At 34.5% G+C, this 17740-nt stretch overlaps 1 protein-coding gene across 4 annotated transcripts in view; it reads left to right on the forward strand.

The window, feature by feature from the left end:
* Nucleotides 1–17740, forward strand: part of LOC150098858 (activin receptor type-2A-like) — a 181969-nt gene that overhangs the window by 135684 nt on the left and 28545 nt on the right. For all 4 annotated transcript variants that reach the window (XM_090404565.1, XM_090404562.1, XM_090404563.1 and 1 more), the window contains exons 6-7: nt 1507–1746; nt 16440–16578. In XM_090404565.1, coding sequence (XP_090260691.1) covers nt 1507–1746; nt 16440–16578 — 379 coding nt within the window. The remainder of the gene's footprint in view (nt 1–1506; nt 1747–16439; nt 16579–17740) is intronic.

Genomic DNA, 17740 nt, shown 5'->3' on the forward strand with positions numbered 1-17740 from the left:
TCTCTATCCCAAAGTTTGAGCTTCTCATTTTATGTAAATATCAAAAATAGTTTTAATATTATTTATGAATATTAATTTATAACATGCAGCAACCACATCTAATTGGCAAACCAGTTGTTTATTCCTGTTCTTTGATTTGCTTGTTGTTTCTACATATTGGTGATCTACTGTTATTTTCAGTACGAAATATCTGTAATCTCGTTAAAGTTTGTTACTGTAGTTATCGTGTAATTTTGTTGTTTTATGACATTTCTGACTTAAATAACCTTTTAATTTTGTTCAATTCATTCCACCCAAAAATTTGTTTCATCTTGGAATTGGAGAGTGAAGGCAAGTTATCATTTCTTGATGTCACGATCTCAAAAATGTCTAAGAACAGATTTTCATTAGATGTTTACTGTGAAAGCCCACTCTGGATATATCTTGATTTCCTCATCTCTTCCCTTTTTATCACAAAAAAACATGCAGTTTCTGTCTTAAATGATGAAAATAGAAAAAGGAACTATGGCTTCTACTCAACTAGTTCATCTTCAGTGGGTATTTCAAGAGAATCTTACAAAAAATGCTGTTTTTATCCTCCTCCACTACCAAGTTGTGACATTCATTATAGGGACTCTATTTCAGTCACTTACATTGATTGTCTAGCCATTAAAATTACCAACTGCTTTAAAATTCATAACATCAAAACAGCCATCTTTCTTCTCCAAGGACAATAATCGCTTCTACAAACATTCAGGGATGTACAGAATTCTGTGTTGCCGTAGTCTTCTCTACATAGGTCAGACTTGCAGAAGTTTTGAAATACGAAAGGTGGAATATTTTAGCAGTGTGGCTTATAACAGAGAGGAAAACATCAGGATCAGGGCTAGCTTATCACTCTTCCAGTACGTATCATAATACCAAATGGGACAAAAATGAGGACAAATCCTCTATGCCATATCTTGAAGAAAACTTTTTCTTGTCAGATTAAAGAATCTGCCACTGTCAATCATTTGTATGATTCTCTCTACAAAAATCAAGGACTTATCCTACACGATGCCTGGAAATTGTCTGTAGCAGATGATGCATGCTACACTTCACTCCTTGTGATTTGATTGTTAATATTATAATAGTTTCTCTTAGTTTTTAATGATAATTTGTACTTCTCTTGTCATCTTTATATTTATTTACCCTTAAGAAGCTACTCTTCTCTTGACTAGTAGCTCCTAATCTCTTATGGTGAAACTGATAGGTATTCTTTGTATTTTTTTTATTTGTTAATGACTAATAAGAACATAATTTTATTGCATAGAATATAAACATTATTTATATTTATTAATTAGTAATTTGCATAGATGTAAGTTACCTTTAAAATAGTTTGAAGTTCACTACTTATTTCACATATTAGTTTATTTGAATAATAGTATCGGTAAAATTTCTGTTTAAAAATGTTGTGTTGCTTTTATATTTGTAATATTTGTTATCAATTCTTTATTCACTATGGATTTTTGCTTTCTTTCTTTCTAGGCAAATGTTATAAGTTGGATTGATGTCTTAACTATTGCTGACTCTATTGCCAAAGGACTTATGCATTTACATGAAGAACTCCCTCCAGGTAGAGGAGAAAGTTACAAGCCTGCAGTTGCTCATAGAGACTTCAAAAGCAAAAATGTCCTGATTAAAAGCAACATGACTGCATGCATTGCTGACTTTGGCCTTGCTATTGTATTTCACAGTGGACAAAATCTAGGTGATACTCATGGGCAGGTGAGAATTTGTTTCATATATATATGTACAATAGGGTGCTTAATGTACAAGGGGTGCTTAAGGGTCAAAGCTGTATAACTGAGAGGAGACCTCCACATAGCCTTTAAAGGAATGCAGAGAACCGACCAGGGCTTCTGACCTAATGTCCAATCCTCACCTTCTCGTTGTGCACCCTGTTGGGTATCTACTTTGATACTGAACGAACGAGGATGGGCTGGCAATTTGGGATTTAGCCAACCAAATTGTATTCTTATTGGTTAAACCAAAATAAAAAATGATGGAACAACATGACAAAATTTCATGCCGGCTGGGGCGTCGCCCGGTTAAACAAGGCCCCCGTTGTTTTCGCCAGGGAACCAGGGCGAACAGCGAAAAGTCATCTGCTGGAACAAATCTGAAAACAAACCCAAACTCAACATCACCAGAGTTAAAGATCGGTACTATCAACGTAAGAAGCCTGAATGGCAAAGAAATGGAGCTAGCTGAGGAATTAGATAAGTATCAGATCGACATAATAGGGGTGACTGAAACAAAAAAGACCAAAACTGGTGAGATTTTTCTGAGCAATAAATACAAAATGTTATATTCAGGCAATGACAATCAAGGAAAAGAAGGAGTAGCCATAGTATTCAACACAAAATACGAGGCTAATCTTCTTGAATGGCAGGCAGTCTCAAGTAGAGTAATGTGGGCAAATACGAGAATGGGGAACTGGACAATGAGACTTATTTGTGCCTATAGTCCCACAGAAGGTTCTACTAAGGTAGAAGTGGAAGAATTTTTTGATGCTTTAGAAAAAGCAACTGACACAATGAAAAAGGAAAAGTTGGTCCTTGTTGGGGATCTAAATAGCAGAGTAGGAAATGATTGTGAGACATACAAAAATATTTTGGGAAAATTTGGAGAAAAGAGCAAAGTTAATAATAATGACAAATATCTGTTGGATTTCTGCTCAGGACATGGACTGGTTATTACTAACACAATGTTCCAACATAAAAATGTGCACAAATTCACATGGAGAGAAGAGGCTAGGAATAAGAAAAGTCTCATTGACTATGTTATTGTTGATAGTGATGTTTTCTCCCTGGTGCAGGACACCAGAGTGTACAGACGATTTGAAATTGGAAGTGATCACTATTTAGTCTTGAGCAGGATAAAATTGAATTTCATACTGAAAAGAATAACATGTAAGAAAGTTTTAAAGCGAATAAAAGTTGAGCAGCTCTCAGATGTGAACTGTAGACTAAAATACACAAAGATTATTGAAAAGAAAATGAAAGAGTTTGAGAACAGGAATCAAACCTTGGAGATTCAGTGGCAAACTCTGAAGAAAACATTGATTGATTCTGCCAGAGAGGCATATGGTGAGGTTGTGTGCAAGGATAAAAAAATCAGAACTCCTTGGTGGACACCTGAAGTTAAAGAGGCAGTGAAGGAAAAGAAGAAAGCATATCAAAAGTTCCTGGCAAATAAGTCAGCTTTTACTCTTACAGAATACAGAGACAAATGTAAGAAAGCTAAACAGTGTGTAAAACTAGCTAAACAAAAGTCACGGGAGGACTTTGGCAAGAATATAGAAAATAAATATCACGAAGGTGGCAAAATATTCTGGAGGTTGTTGAAGAAGCTTAGGAATGGAGGAAAGAATGCTGTAAAAGGAGTTAGAGATGATAAAGGTGACATGAAAACAGGAGAAAAAGATATCCTTGAAGTATGGAGTAATTACTTTGAAAAACTGCTAAATGAAACAAGCAGTGATGACAGCACAGTGATAAAAAAAAGCACTGACCAGGCATGCAGTCAGGAATACATATGCATACTTGAAGTAGAAAAAGCCATCAAAGGCTTGAAATGTGGAAAGGCAGCAGGAGTAGATGATATTCCACCAGAAATGCTGAAATATGGTGGTATATGTGTCTTACAGTGGCTGCACTGCATAGTTCAGAAAGCCTGGACAGAGGGACGAATTCCCGATGATTGGAGTAGAGCTCTCATAGTACCCATATATAAAAAGGGAAATAAAACTGAATGTGAGAATTACAGAGGTATTTCCCTTCTGAGTTCCTGGCAAGATCTATGCAAGTATTCTTGAGAAACGGTTGAGAAGAATTGTGGAAGAAAAGCTTGGTGAAGAACAAGCTGGATTCAGGCCAAATAGAGGCTGTCAGGATCAGATCTTCACTTTACGACAAATAGTCGAGAAAGCATGGAAATATAACAAAGATCTGTATTTAAGTTTTGTCGATTTGGAAAAGGCATATGACAAGGTGCCAAGAGAGAAGCTATTCAATACACTGCAGGGTGTCAATGGGGCATTATATCAAGCAATACTTAGTCTTTATTTGAGTTGTGAGTCAGCAGTTAGAATTGAAGGAAGTACAGGAAGATGGTTTAATGTTAAATCTGGTGTGAGACGAGGATGTACATTATCCCCTCTGTTATTCATTATCTATATGGATCACATTATGAAGGAAAGTGGTATTAAACCTGATATCAAAATTGGAGATGTTAATGTCAGCTCTTTGCTTTATGTGGATGATGTTATACTTCTAAATAAATCCGCTATAAGTCTGCAAGATTCTCTGACTAAATTGAATAACTGTTGTAATAGATATGGTATGAAGGTCAGCAGTAAAAAGCCAAAGACAATGAAAATAGGCAGAATCATTGAAAATGTCAACTGTGTTGTGAATGGAGAACCTGTGGAACAAGTAAAACATTTCAGCTACTTAGGTACGATTTTTACTGAAGATGGTAAATTAAATATAGAAATAGACAACAGAATCAGCAAAGCTGGTATGGTGGGAAGTCAATTGAATAAATTCATATGGAATAAGAGAAATTAGTCGGAACACTAAATTAGCCGTATACAAGATAGTGTTCAAACCAGTTTTAACTTATGGATCTGAGAGCTGGGTCAGAAGTAAAACACTTGACCAAAGACTAGAGACTGCAGATATGAGAGTCCTGAGAAAGATTAGAGGCGTGAACAGATGGCATCAACGGCAATATCATATTAAAAATGAGGATATTAGGAAAGAACTTGACATTGTCAGCATCCAGGAATGCATTAGCAGAGCTAATCTCAAGTGGTATGGTCACTTAAATAGAATGGGAGAGGAAAGATTAGCAAAACAAGTGTTCTCTGCCAGGTTGGCAGGAAAACGACCCAGAGGAAGACCAAGATATAGGTGGATTAATACGGTACAAAGTGCCTTAGACGATAGAAATATAAGATCTGATAATGTTGGAGTCTTGACAAGCAACAGACTGATTTGGAGACAAATTGTAGATAGGAAGTTAGTAATGGTGTAAATTTTTCATGTAGTACTGTCATATCCTGTACACCCCTTGAGGGTACATGGCAGGAATTTGATGATGATGATATATGTACATTTTTTGGTGTTAATTGAAAGCATGCTGTTGTCCTTTGTGTAAGCATATTTAAAGCTTATCCAAGAAATTATAAATGACGCTCTAATATTAAATAATGAACAGTAAGGTTTTAGATCTGGAAAATCCTGCACAGATGCAATATTTGTAGTGAAACAACTAATAGAAAAATCAATGGAATGCAACACTGATTTTTATGCATTTTATAGATCTACATAAATCATTTTATGGTATAAAATTATGAGATATTTTAAATATAATTGGGTAAATAAAAACACAGATAGTAAAGGTTATCAGAGATATTTATACAGAAATTTTTTTTTTTTTTTAATAAGGTACTGCAGTAACGAAACAAAAGAAATTGAAATGAAGAAAGGAATTAGACAGGGCAATTCATTAACTTCTCTGCTATTTAATATTTTTAATGGATGAAATAATAACAGAAAAAATAAAAGATAAAAAGTAAATCTGATCTGCTATGCAGGTTATGTAATAATGGTAGCAGACACAGAAGATAATTAATTTACAAAGAGAAGTATTTCATTTCCAACTGATTTACCAAAATCTTAATATGGAAATATAGGGTGGGAAAAAAAAACCCAGAACACTCGTGATTAGTAAGCAAGCAATCAGGTGTAAGGTAGAAATAAACAGAAAAATGATCAGCAGATGATGATGTTTTAAATACTTAGGAATTCCTTCTTAGTGTTAATGAATTCCCAAGAAATACTCAGGAAAGATTTGTTACCATTATTCAATTTCCAGTTATGGTAAAAGAAATTCACTGTTTCTGTGGTCTCTTTGAGCATCCTATCAGCAGTAGTTAACCTACTAACTGCAAGATAACTCATAACTGGCCACCTATATTAGGAAGCTGATGATGAGTTACCTCGTATTTGTTGTACTGAACATTGTCATGGACTACATTTCTTAAATAATTTATAGCCAATTCAAGTATTTCAAATGGGGAAATGAGAATCTTGGCATATAGAGTAATTAAATGAAACTGAAATGAATGAATAAATACTCTTTACACCACACAGCTATCATTGATATCAACTTGCTACCACTGGCAGAATGTTCTTAGTATTTTCTCTTCAAAAATATACAAGTAACATGATGGATTTGTAAAATTGCAACATCGAAGTTATACTTGCATGTTTTTTTGAGTGATTATATGCTTATATATTGCTGTTTCAAAGTTTCTAGATCCATAGAAGAAGGAAACATCCAACTCGTTTGAAGCAAGGGCATGAAGGTCACACCAACATCGACATGCAATTACTATAAATCTTTTTTTTATGGAGTTAAACTAATTTTTCTTATGCAATCAATACACAAGATAAATTTATATGTCATCTATGAGAAATATCATAGATGGCATATATAAAATTTATCCGTATGTCAACTATGAGAATTTGATTGTGGGTCCTTTACCAAAGAGTTTATAGCTATAGTGCCAGAGTGATAAAAATAACAGGACTTGTATATTTTTGAAAAGAAAATACTAAGAACATTCTGCCAGTGGTAGCAAGTTGATATCAATGGTAGCTGTGTGGTGATGATTAGTGCAACATTGGTGCCCTAATCATAACCACATCACTAGAAACTTTCAACCACTACTATAATCATGCAAGCTCTGTGAAAACTTTTTTTTTTTATTAAAGAAAAGTTAGTAGTTACAGTGACAAAGTGCAAAATGCACCAGCAATTTTTGAAGAGAGACAACCTAGCACTGGCAGTAAGTTTACACATTAGTTCAATATCTGGTCATCCCAAAAGTAATGTCTTTTTAGCATTAAGTTTTGAAAGGATATAAAAGATAAATCACTTGTTAATTTAATCAAGTATATATTCTCCATTTGAATCAGTAACGTTCTTCCAATGTTGTGAAGGCTTCATAATCTATCCCAATGGCTTTAACAGGCCTTTTTAAGGCCCACAACCTTCCAAGCATGCTTGGATTTCGTAACCGAAATACGAGGATAGAATGGTCACTCCTATGCCTCAAGGTATTCTTGGCTGTATCCCTGTGTGTTCACGGGGCCGGTTTGCCTGCTTGCGGGATGAAAAACACCAGATGGTGGAAAAAACCCTACTGCCCGTGCCCAAGACCGGCTAACTTGGCTATGGCGGAGGAAGATCCTTCAGCTCCTCACGTCTCCGACGGGAATCGAACCTAGGACACTTCTTCCCCAGGCATATGGTTGCGAAGCGCAAAGCCACTAGGCTAACCGCGCGGACTAAGAAGGCTTCATAATGCCATTTAAATAAAATCGGAAGCAAAGAAGTTGCATAGACTCAATTTCAGTTCCGCTAACGTATTGTATTGTTTTTCATTAATGAAATTCTGCAAACCTCGAAATAAGTGGTAATCTGAAGGTGCAACATCAGGAGGATGTGGAAGCTTTTGTTAGCCGAGTTCCCCACTCTTGGTACAGGTGATTCTTGCATTGGAGGGCTTGCATTATCATGGTGAAAAACAACACCCTTTTGATTTGACCAGAGAACACCTCTTTTCTTTCTGATTTTCATTCAGTCGATCGAATTGTTCACAGTATACTTCAGCTGTAATTGTTTGGTTTTGTGGCAAGAGTTCAAAGTGTATAATACCAGCCATATCTCACCAAACGTTTAACAAAACCTCAGGGTGAAGGTCTTGTTTTGACTGTGGTTTAGCCTGCTCCCCCTAAATGAACCCACTGCTTTCTGCACTTAACATTCTTGAAGTGGATACTTTTCACCACTGGTGACTACACGACTCAAAAACAGATTGAACCTCTCAAGAATGAAAAACAATGCAGATGTTGGCGTGCTCTCTTTGATTGTTGTTTGTCAGTTTTTGAGTAACCCAATTGCTGAGTTTAGACACTATTCCAAGTTCTTGAAAACAACGACATATGGTTGAGGATGATGAATTAAGATCTTTTGCTAAATCTTCAAATAGTTGCATTGCCATTTCTTGCAATATCCATTTCCAGCATATCGTTATTGAGAAAGACAGGGCACCCAGAGTGAGGGAGTCTTTCAAGCTAAAGTCACTTTGCCAGAATTTTTGGAAGTTTTGAATGCTGGCAATTTTTGCACATTCAAAACATTATCACCATATATCTTTTGCACATTTTTTACAGCGTCAGCAACATTGTTGCCTTTTTTGAACTCATAAAGCATGATGTGCCTGTTTGTGCTCTTCAGCGACCTCCATAGTAATAAAGGGTTATTTAAACAATAACTGATGTATGATGTTCTTGCAAGGTGGAATTCCTTAGAATGAGGCCTCCTCAGCTTAGCAGTACTTATAAAGTTTTAAAAATTCATGTTTAGAAAAGCTGAAACATTTTTGAACAAGTACAGTATAAAAATACAACATCACTTTTGGGATGACCTGATAGCAGTTAACATGTTAAGGCATCCTGAAAGCTTGTTGTAAATTTATTTAAGAGGATAAGATTATCTCTATAAAATAAGGAGCTGAGGTTTTAACATCTCCATTGTGGTGTCAGATTTAATACCATTCATAATGTGATCCATATTAGATGAATAACAAGTGGAGATAGTGTTTACATGCTTTACACCTGAATTGATATATTATATGATATATTGTTATGTACCGTGTCTAATTTACCACATATAACTTTAGCAGTTTGAACAGCTTTTCCAGATCTACAAATATCGTTACACAGTCTTAAAGTGAAAATCTGATCCTGATGACAACCTCTATTTGGCCTGAACCTAGCTTGATTTTCTCCAAGTTTCACTTCCATCATTTTTTTCTTAGACTCTTCCTGACTATGCTTGCTTAAATCTTACCTGAAAACACTCAGTAGGATAATTCCTTTATTTATTTATTTATTTATTTTTTTTTTTTATAATGTTGAGCCGATTCATGAGAGGTTGGTTGATCAACCTATAGTACATTAGTACCGTGTATGGGAATACTCGCATTTGGTTTTATTTTCCTGTTTTTTTGTTGTAATTTGGTAATATGAGAACTCTTCTTCAGGTTTGGAATTCAACCTTTTAACCAGTCTTCTAAATTCTGCAATATATCCTTTGTTAAACTGTTATACTTCCATCTTTTCTACTTCAGATGTTAATGAGATTGCATTCCTCTTTCATATTTTCTTTCACTGCTCTGTCATCACGCACTTAACAAATTCATTAACAGTATAACATCATTTCATAGTAATTACTCCAGATAGCAGAACATCATCAATTTTTATGTTAACTTTGTCATCTCTGATTCCAAAGGTAACATAAAAATTGATGATATTTCTCCATTTCTCCGTTTTTTTCAATGGCCTTGAGGACATTTTACCACCTTCACGATATTCACCATCTTTATTCTTACCAAAATCTTCCAATGACTCAATTAGCAACTTTTCCACATAGCTATCTTAAATTTTTTTTTTCTGGATTTTCTCAGGCCACATGCTGGCTTAACCCCATGGGAACTTAGTTATGCTTCCTTCTTTTCCAGGCCTATTTTATCTTTTTTTGAGTCCATTATGAAGTTGAGATATTTTTTTTTCTATCCTTGCAAACAACTTCACCACATGCCTTGCTATTTGAATCAGTCTTTTTTTCAGAAAACCGAGGAGTCTGAGGTTTGGTTCTGGCAAACTCTGACTTAACTGAGACTCTAAAGGTTTGTTCTATCAAGATATGAAATCAAAAGATTTGATTAAAGTCGAAACAAAAGTTTTATGTGCGAATAAACAGCTGTCTATGTCTTAGAAGCAATGTTAGTCTTCAGTTCACAAACTGCTGTAATATAAAGACAAGATTCCATTTGTGACCTGTGGTGTGCCATCTCCTGTTATGGTATATTTTAGGTTTTCATTGTCCAAGCTTATGCACAGCTATTCTCTATCTCCCCCCCCCCCCCAATACTTCAAATACTACTTTGATTTTAATGCAATATTTTAATTGATGTGAGTTGGTAGAATGATTTGTAATCATTGATTAATAATTTGTTAATGATTGAAATATTTACATGATATCATTCAAGAAGCTTTCATTGGCCTTAAGTTATTATGAAATTTTCTTTGGCATACTAAGATAGAAAACCCAGAGGTTGCAATATGTTTTTTTATAAAAGGCAGGTTAGAAGATATCTTCAACTTTTGTCAATACTGGATTTTTCTACTTGTCTTATTCATCAGATGTTCCAAATCAATGTGGAATCTAGAACCTATCTGATCAGATGTCATCTGTTATTATTAATATCTGAGACCTCCATGGATTCAAGGACTCATCGACTTTCCACCTTCCATATAACGAAAAATTTCATCAGTTGATATCCTATAACACGCATTCAAAAGTTTATAGATCTCTATCATATCACCCCTCTTTCTTCTGTTAACCAGAGTCTGCAATCCACATACTCACAATCTGTCTTCATAATTTAAATCCCATAATCTGGATATAATCTTTGTAACTCTTTCTACAGCTTCTTTATCCTCTTGGAACCCAGGAGACCAAATCTGCACACAATAATCCAGATGTGGTCTTATCAAAGCCTTATAAAGAGGCAAAATGACTTCCTTATCCTTACATGTCAAGGTTCGCTTTAACCTTGCAATTATCCTCTGAGTTGTATTTGTAACTTTGGCTATGTGACCTTTGAACTTTAAATTCCTATCCACCAATACATCAAGATCCCTTGCCTCTTTAGTTTCTTGTAGCATAACTCCACTAATATAATATGTTGCTGGAACTCTAATCACACCAAAGTGCATAACTTTACGCTTACTAACATTAAACTGATAGCTATTTTCATTTACTTAAAAAAAAAAAAAAAAAAAAAAAAAAATGCATTTCAAATTTTAAAATGCAATGCAATTGCAAAATGCCAATAATTAAAAAACATACAGTAAGAAGATAACAGTGTCACTCTGCAATGAAAATTTCCCCGAACTCTTCTGCCAGATTCTTAAAGAATAAGATGACAAAATAGTAAAAGATTGGCGATTTTAAAGGTTTTTTTTTATTGCGTATAATGATATAATGGCTGTGAGGCCCCTTTATGGAGAAGTACAGCACCATCTCACCCCCCCCCCCCCCCCAACCAAAAAAAAAATTTTTTTTTAAAGGTAACTAAAATGATAAATTACAGTCAATGGATTGCAGAAGTATTGTTCAAGTTTTTTGTTAGAGCTACTCGACATCTTGTCACTTTATTTCTGTGATGTTTTCTTTTCTGCTATCATATCAAGCAATCAATTGGGGTTCTCTCTATCTCTCTCTCTCTCCCCAAGATCTCGGTATAAAGAATGATGTATGTTTTTTATTGTTTGAGCATTCCACTTTTATAAAAGCACCAAACTTCCTTCAAACTGGTTATTAATTTTGCTCCCATATTCATCATGTTGACTTAAGCAGTGTTCTTTTCCGATTTCTTTTTACAAAAGTGCTAGTTTAAGAGTAATGTTATTAATAAGTAAGGCATGTTTATACCTGTTCAGCCAAGTAACTACAAACAGAAGTCACTTGGCAAACAAATTAATGTTCATCCTTACCTTACTGACTTATTTCGCTAACTTGTGTTATATCACATGTAATATCATGAGAAACTTCGAATGTTGTAATAGAAAAATTTTTCCATCAAGGCTAAGAGATATATTGATATGCAGAGGTAGGAATGCTATGGTATGGAAATTGTCACACTAAAAGAAGGTGCATAGTTACGAAGGTGCCAGTAACCAAGTATCTTAATTCGTATAATCTCTTTATATGTCACAACTAATGGCACCTAATCAACAATAACATAAAATATTTCAAAACCTAGTTGCTTTTTGTAAAACTGACCCAGATTTAGTTCTCCTTATACTGTATATTTAAATGCAAGCACCATGAATTTTGGCAAACAATTATTAGGTGTGAAATATGAGCCTTCAATTGCCACCAATACATTTGGATTAGTGGCAACTGATGCATTTTCTGTGCTAATATTCATTCCAGTTTGCTGATGTCAAATTCCGACTTCTAGAAGAAAACATGGTCTATTCCATCAAACAATGATATTTTAAAAAACTTAATATTGGAATTGTTTTACTTGCTGCATGTTTTTTAGAGTAGTTTATACAGGACTACTCTGCTCCTGTATAAACTACTTGATATCTCTCCAACAACCACTATTTGATGTAATTTTATGTATCAGGATTCCATGTGGTATCTTGTCAGATGCCTTTGCAAAGTCCAGCAGTATTACCGTGTTGCCATTACCTTTATCCAACTCAGCTGTCACTTTATTATAAAAAGTAAGTTACTGAAGCATGACCTACCATCACAAATCCATGCCTCCCCCCCCCCCACACACAGACACACATACAATATTCCATTTCCATCCATCTGTTTCTGAATTTTGTCTTTAACCAACTTCTCCAGTACTTTGACCACAACTCCTGAAATGCTAATTGGTCATTAATTTTGCTACTTCAGACTTGGAATCCTTTATGCAGTGGAACGATTTTCACCTCCTTCCATTCCCTTGAGATTCTGCCCGAGCTTGAGAACCAGGTTAAACAATCTAGTAAAAGGTGCTACAAATTCCTTAGCATGTTCTCATAATACATGAACTGACATCCCATCCAAACCCATAGCTATATTTACATCCAGATTCTGTAATATCCAATGTATGTACCTCGACTTCATTTGTCGTTACTTTTACATTAATCCTTGTCATATCTATATTGTAATATCTTCACCTGGATGATACACTCTTGCAAAATGATCACTCAGTAATTCAACTAGTTCATCTGCTTCAGTCACCTCCCTGCCATCTGCATTCTTCAAAATCATTTTTTCTTTTACTTGCCACATGCTAAAAAAACTCTTTTGGATTACTCTTGGCTCGTTTAGCTAATCTCTTCTCATACTACAATTTTGCCTTCCTTACCATACCAGTCACTCTTCCAACTTGTGCTTTATACTACTCATGGGCTTGCTGGTCACCTCTAACTTTAAATCCCATACACATGCTTCTCTTTCTTTTTAACTCCTGCTTAATGCTGTAAGTCATCCATTTAATTCTCAGTTATCAATTCTCTTAATTCTTGGTATGCAATCAACTATTTGTTCTTTCAAACATCCCTTTACCACTTCCCATACACTACTAACATCTTTTCTCTTAAGTATATCCTCCCAAGGTACTGTTCCAAGCAATGTTCTGTTTATCATAGTTCCCAGCTTTGCAATTTCACATGAAACCCTTTCTTCGCTAAAAATTGCACATGGTTAGCCACCTCCCAAGTCAAAAACTGAATAATCACTCTCATCGATTGGCGCAATATATCTATCTTAGTTATACACAAATTCTCAGATGTAATCACAAGGTCCAGTACTCTCAATCCCTAGTACCTTCCATTACAAACTGCCTTAGGTAATTAATTCTAAGAAGCTGCATAAATTGCATTTCCTTTGCCTCTATGACCTTTCTTCCTTTCAGTCTATATACCTATAATTGAAGTCAACCATAACAATTTTCTGTCCTCCATTTATTGAATTTATTTGCCGATATGTATCTCCCACATCATCCTTTGAATTCCTTGCATCAATATCAGAGAAACTAGTTTCCCTGATTTTGCATATCTAATCCTACTATAGTCAGCTAGTCTTTTTCTAAACTCCTAACACCAAATCCATTTAAGTGCAAACCATCAATCTGCCTTATGACTTTTTGACCATCAAACTCACTCCACACATCCAGAAACTTCATTTCATTCTGCTTACACAACCTGTACATTGAGTCATTAGATTATGACCCTTCTTCACAACTCACTTCTATCATACTGCAGCAACACTATCTTAGCATTCTCACTCTTCTCTTTTGCTACTGTTAGTAACTCGCTCATGTCCTCCATGAAAGCTTTAATAGCACTTAAGTCTGCAATTTTGCTTGCTGACAAGTTTCAACCAACACTTCGGTTACAAGTAATCACATTTTCACGCCAATTTAAGCACCTTTCAATAATTATTTTATTTATTATTTATTTTTTGTTAGTGTAATAATAAACATAATTAGTGTGCTAATGATAACAGACATTCAGAAATTGCTTATATCAATGGCTGTTTATCAACTTAATATAAAATTGTAATCACATGGCATATTCCGATAATTGGACCACATTTTTTTAATAAGTTATATAAAACGCAATGAATTAATAAAAGACCCGACAAGTTTCGTAAGTCGTTTAACTTACATCTTCAGGGGTAAAAGGTAACTTAAAGTTTAAAACACAAAGAAAAGAGAAATTATTAGTAATAGTTCATGCTATACAGTTGTAGTCGTCTGACTATTCATAAAATTAAAAATCAGAATGCAGATTCAAAGCAGTGCCGAGTTTAAATAATGCTGGATGATGCCACGTTCTGTTGTTCACATTCATAATGTCCGAGGTCTGATTGAAGTATATTTTTTATTAAAGCTGACCAAACTTGGTGGAGAATTAATCCTTGATTTTTATTGCATTGTGTTGGTATTTTAAGCATGTTTGCAGCTTCTTTAAATATCCTTATGTAACAGTTTTTTTTTCTATGTATGACATGTTTGTTTTCTACCAGAGTACATTGTAGCCAGTGGAAGTGGTATGGAAAGCTAGACCTGATTTGTGTTCTCTTCTGTTTTGCAAATCCTTTTGGTGTTCGTTCATGCGAATTTCCCAGATCTTCCTGTCTGTCCTACGTAGCAGATGCCGCAAGAACAATGAATTTTGTAAACACCTGGATTTTTAAAGGATGATGAGGAGGTTTTGGGGATGTAGAAATCTCGAAACTTTTTCCAGCAGCAGAAAGGCTACTTCGATGTTATATTTGTTATTTGTTAAGTAATTATTAATTATTTGTTAAGTAATTTAGCCATCTTGTCTGTAACATTTTTGATATATGGAAGCGTGATTAGCATTTTGAAATCTTGTTTCTGAGAGAGATTTGTGGAGGATTTTTTTTGATAGTCTTGTTTTCATAACCATTCTTTTGAAAGATCTGTGTTAGATATTCTAGATTCATTTTTCTCTGTTTTTCTTTGCTGAAAATGTTATACGCTCTGTCCCTTAGGGTTTTTATTAGACCTATTTTTTGCGAAGGGTGGTGGTGTGAGGCTGCATTAAAACAAGAGGAACTTAGGAAACTGCCTTTTCTAGACATTCTATTAGAAGTCAATGAAAAGGATAATAAACTTTCTTTCTCAATATATAGAAAACCCACCAACACAGGAAGATTTCTTAATGCGGCCTCACACCACCACCCTTCGCAAAAAAGGGCTAATAAAAACCCTAAGGGACAGAGCATATAACATTTCCAGCACAGAAAAACAGAGAAATGAAGAATTAGAATATCTAACAAAGATCTTTCAAAAGAATGGTTATGAAACCAAGACTATCAAAAAAAAAAAACCTCCACACACCTCCTACAAGCATCTCTCAGAAACAAGATTTCAAAAATGCTATCACGCTTCCATATATCAAAAATGTTACAGACAAGATGGCTAAATTACTTAAAAAATATAACATCAAAGTAGCTTTTCTGCCACTGGAAAAAATTTCGAGATTTCTACATCCCCCGAAACCTCCTCATCATCCTTTAAAAAAACCAGGTGTTTACAAAATTCATTGTTCTTGCTGCATCTGCTACGTAGGACAGACAGAAAGATCTGGGAAATTCGCATGAACGAACACCGAAAGGATGTGCAAAACAGAAGAGAACACAAATCAGGTCTAGCTTTCCATACCACTTCCACTGGCCACAACGTACTCTGGCAGAAAACAAACGTCGTACATAGAAAAAACTGTTACATAAGGAAATTTAAAGAAGCTGCAAACATGCTTAAAATACCAACACAATGCATTAAAAACCAATGATTAATTCTCCACCAAGTTTGGTCAGCTTTAATAAAAAATATACCTCAATCAGACCTCGGACATTATGAACATGAACAACAGAACATGGCATCATCCAGTATTGTTTAAACTCAGCACTGCTTTGAATCTGCATTCTGATTTTTAATTTTATGAATAGTTAGATGGCTACAACTGTATAGTATGAACTATTACTAATAATTTTTCTTTTCTTTGTGTTTTAAACTTTAAGTTACCTTTTATCCCCTGAAGATGTAAGTTAAACGACTTACGAAACTTGTCAAGTCTTTTATTAATTCATTGTGTTTTATATAGCTTATTAAAAAAATGTGGTCCAATTACCGGAATGTGCCATGTGAACTTTTAAACCACAGAAACCTCCTCTTACAAATAAAATTGTAATACTGCGCAGATTTATTTATTTTTTGAAGTTTTTTTTTGTAGGTTGGTACTCGACGATATATGGCTCCTGAAGTACTGGAAGGTGCTATCAACTTTAACAGAGATGCTTTTCTAAGGATAGACATGTATGCTTGTGGCCTAGTTTTGTGGGAATTACTTTCTAGATGTACTGCCCAAGCAGGTATAGTTAATTCTGTGAAGTGTATAATTATATCTCAATGCAACATTTGATTATCCTTTTTCACAGTCAACATCATTTTCTCTCTCTCTCAAATTATTGATTAGAGACTTTACTGTAAACTGAATAAAATTATGTTTCTCAATTCTTTTTTTTTTTTTAATTTCTTGATTATTCATTGCAAATTAAGAGAACCTGATAGTTTAATTTATGTTTATATATCATTTAATTTTTGAAAGTGTATTATTTTATTTATTTATTTGCATGGGGTCCCCCCTCTTTCTCCCCCATCTTTTGAGGGCAGGGTTGAGCCCTCCTAAGGATTAAGTATATGTACCATATGGCTGTAAGTCCATGTGTTCACAGGGCCAGTTTGCCTGTTCTGAGGGACGAAAATTCCTAGATTCTGGTTGGAAAAAACCCTCTACCTCTGTATGAGATCAGCTAACTCACCTTTAATCAAAAGAGACTAGATAAAAGTTCCTCATGATAGGAATTGAACCCGAGTCTTTCCGACTAAAGGGCTTTGTCCATACCGACTGAGCTGCGGAGTATAATTTTATTAATATATCAGAAGAAAATGAGTTGTCTTAAGTTAGATTTCACACGTATTATGATGAACTAATAATGCTTTGCAAGTTGTTCAGAATATAAGAATACAAAAAAAACCTGATAGTTTCAGACTTTAGAGATACTAATTTTCTCTATAATGAGGTATTCAGTCAGCACATTTTTTTTTACCAATGCAGAATTAGCATTTTCTCATACTCATAAAATATTCTAAGCATATTAGGAAACTAAGCATTTAATGAATTTTTTCTCTGTTATTGGTTATGATTTTTTCTCTGTTATTGGTTATGTTATTGTTTTACTTAAATTGCTTGCTTAAGCAATGGAGAAGGTGCAAATCATCCAGTATATATAACTGTGAACAGGTTACTCAAGGACTTCATATTTGAACATTCACAGTTCTGGTTTCATGTGAATGTGTGTTTGTGTATTTGCATGCTATCATATTAAAGAACTGTTTGATTTAAAATGCAGTTTTGACATTCTGTGAAATGATTAGTACTGATTGATTGGTATGAATTCAATGAGCAAAATCTTAAAAAAAGAAAAAGCTATTACTTTATGTGTAGAAAGAGTGACCATGAGTTTTTTTTGC

This window comes from Typopeltis vanoorti, chromosome 15 (genome assembly GCF_054136105.1).
Source record: "Typopeltis vanoorti isolate ZY-2024b chromosome 15, IOZ_Tvanoo_1.0, whole genome shotgun sequence".
NCBI classification, from domain to species: Eukaryota; Metazoa; Arthropoda; class Arachnida; order Uropygi; family Thelyphonidae; genus Typopeltis; species Typopeltis vanoorti.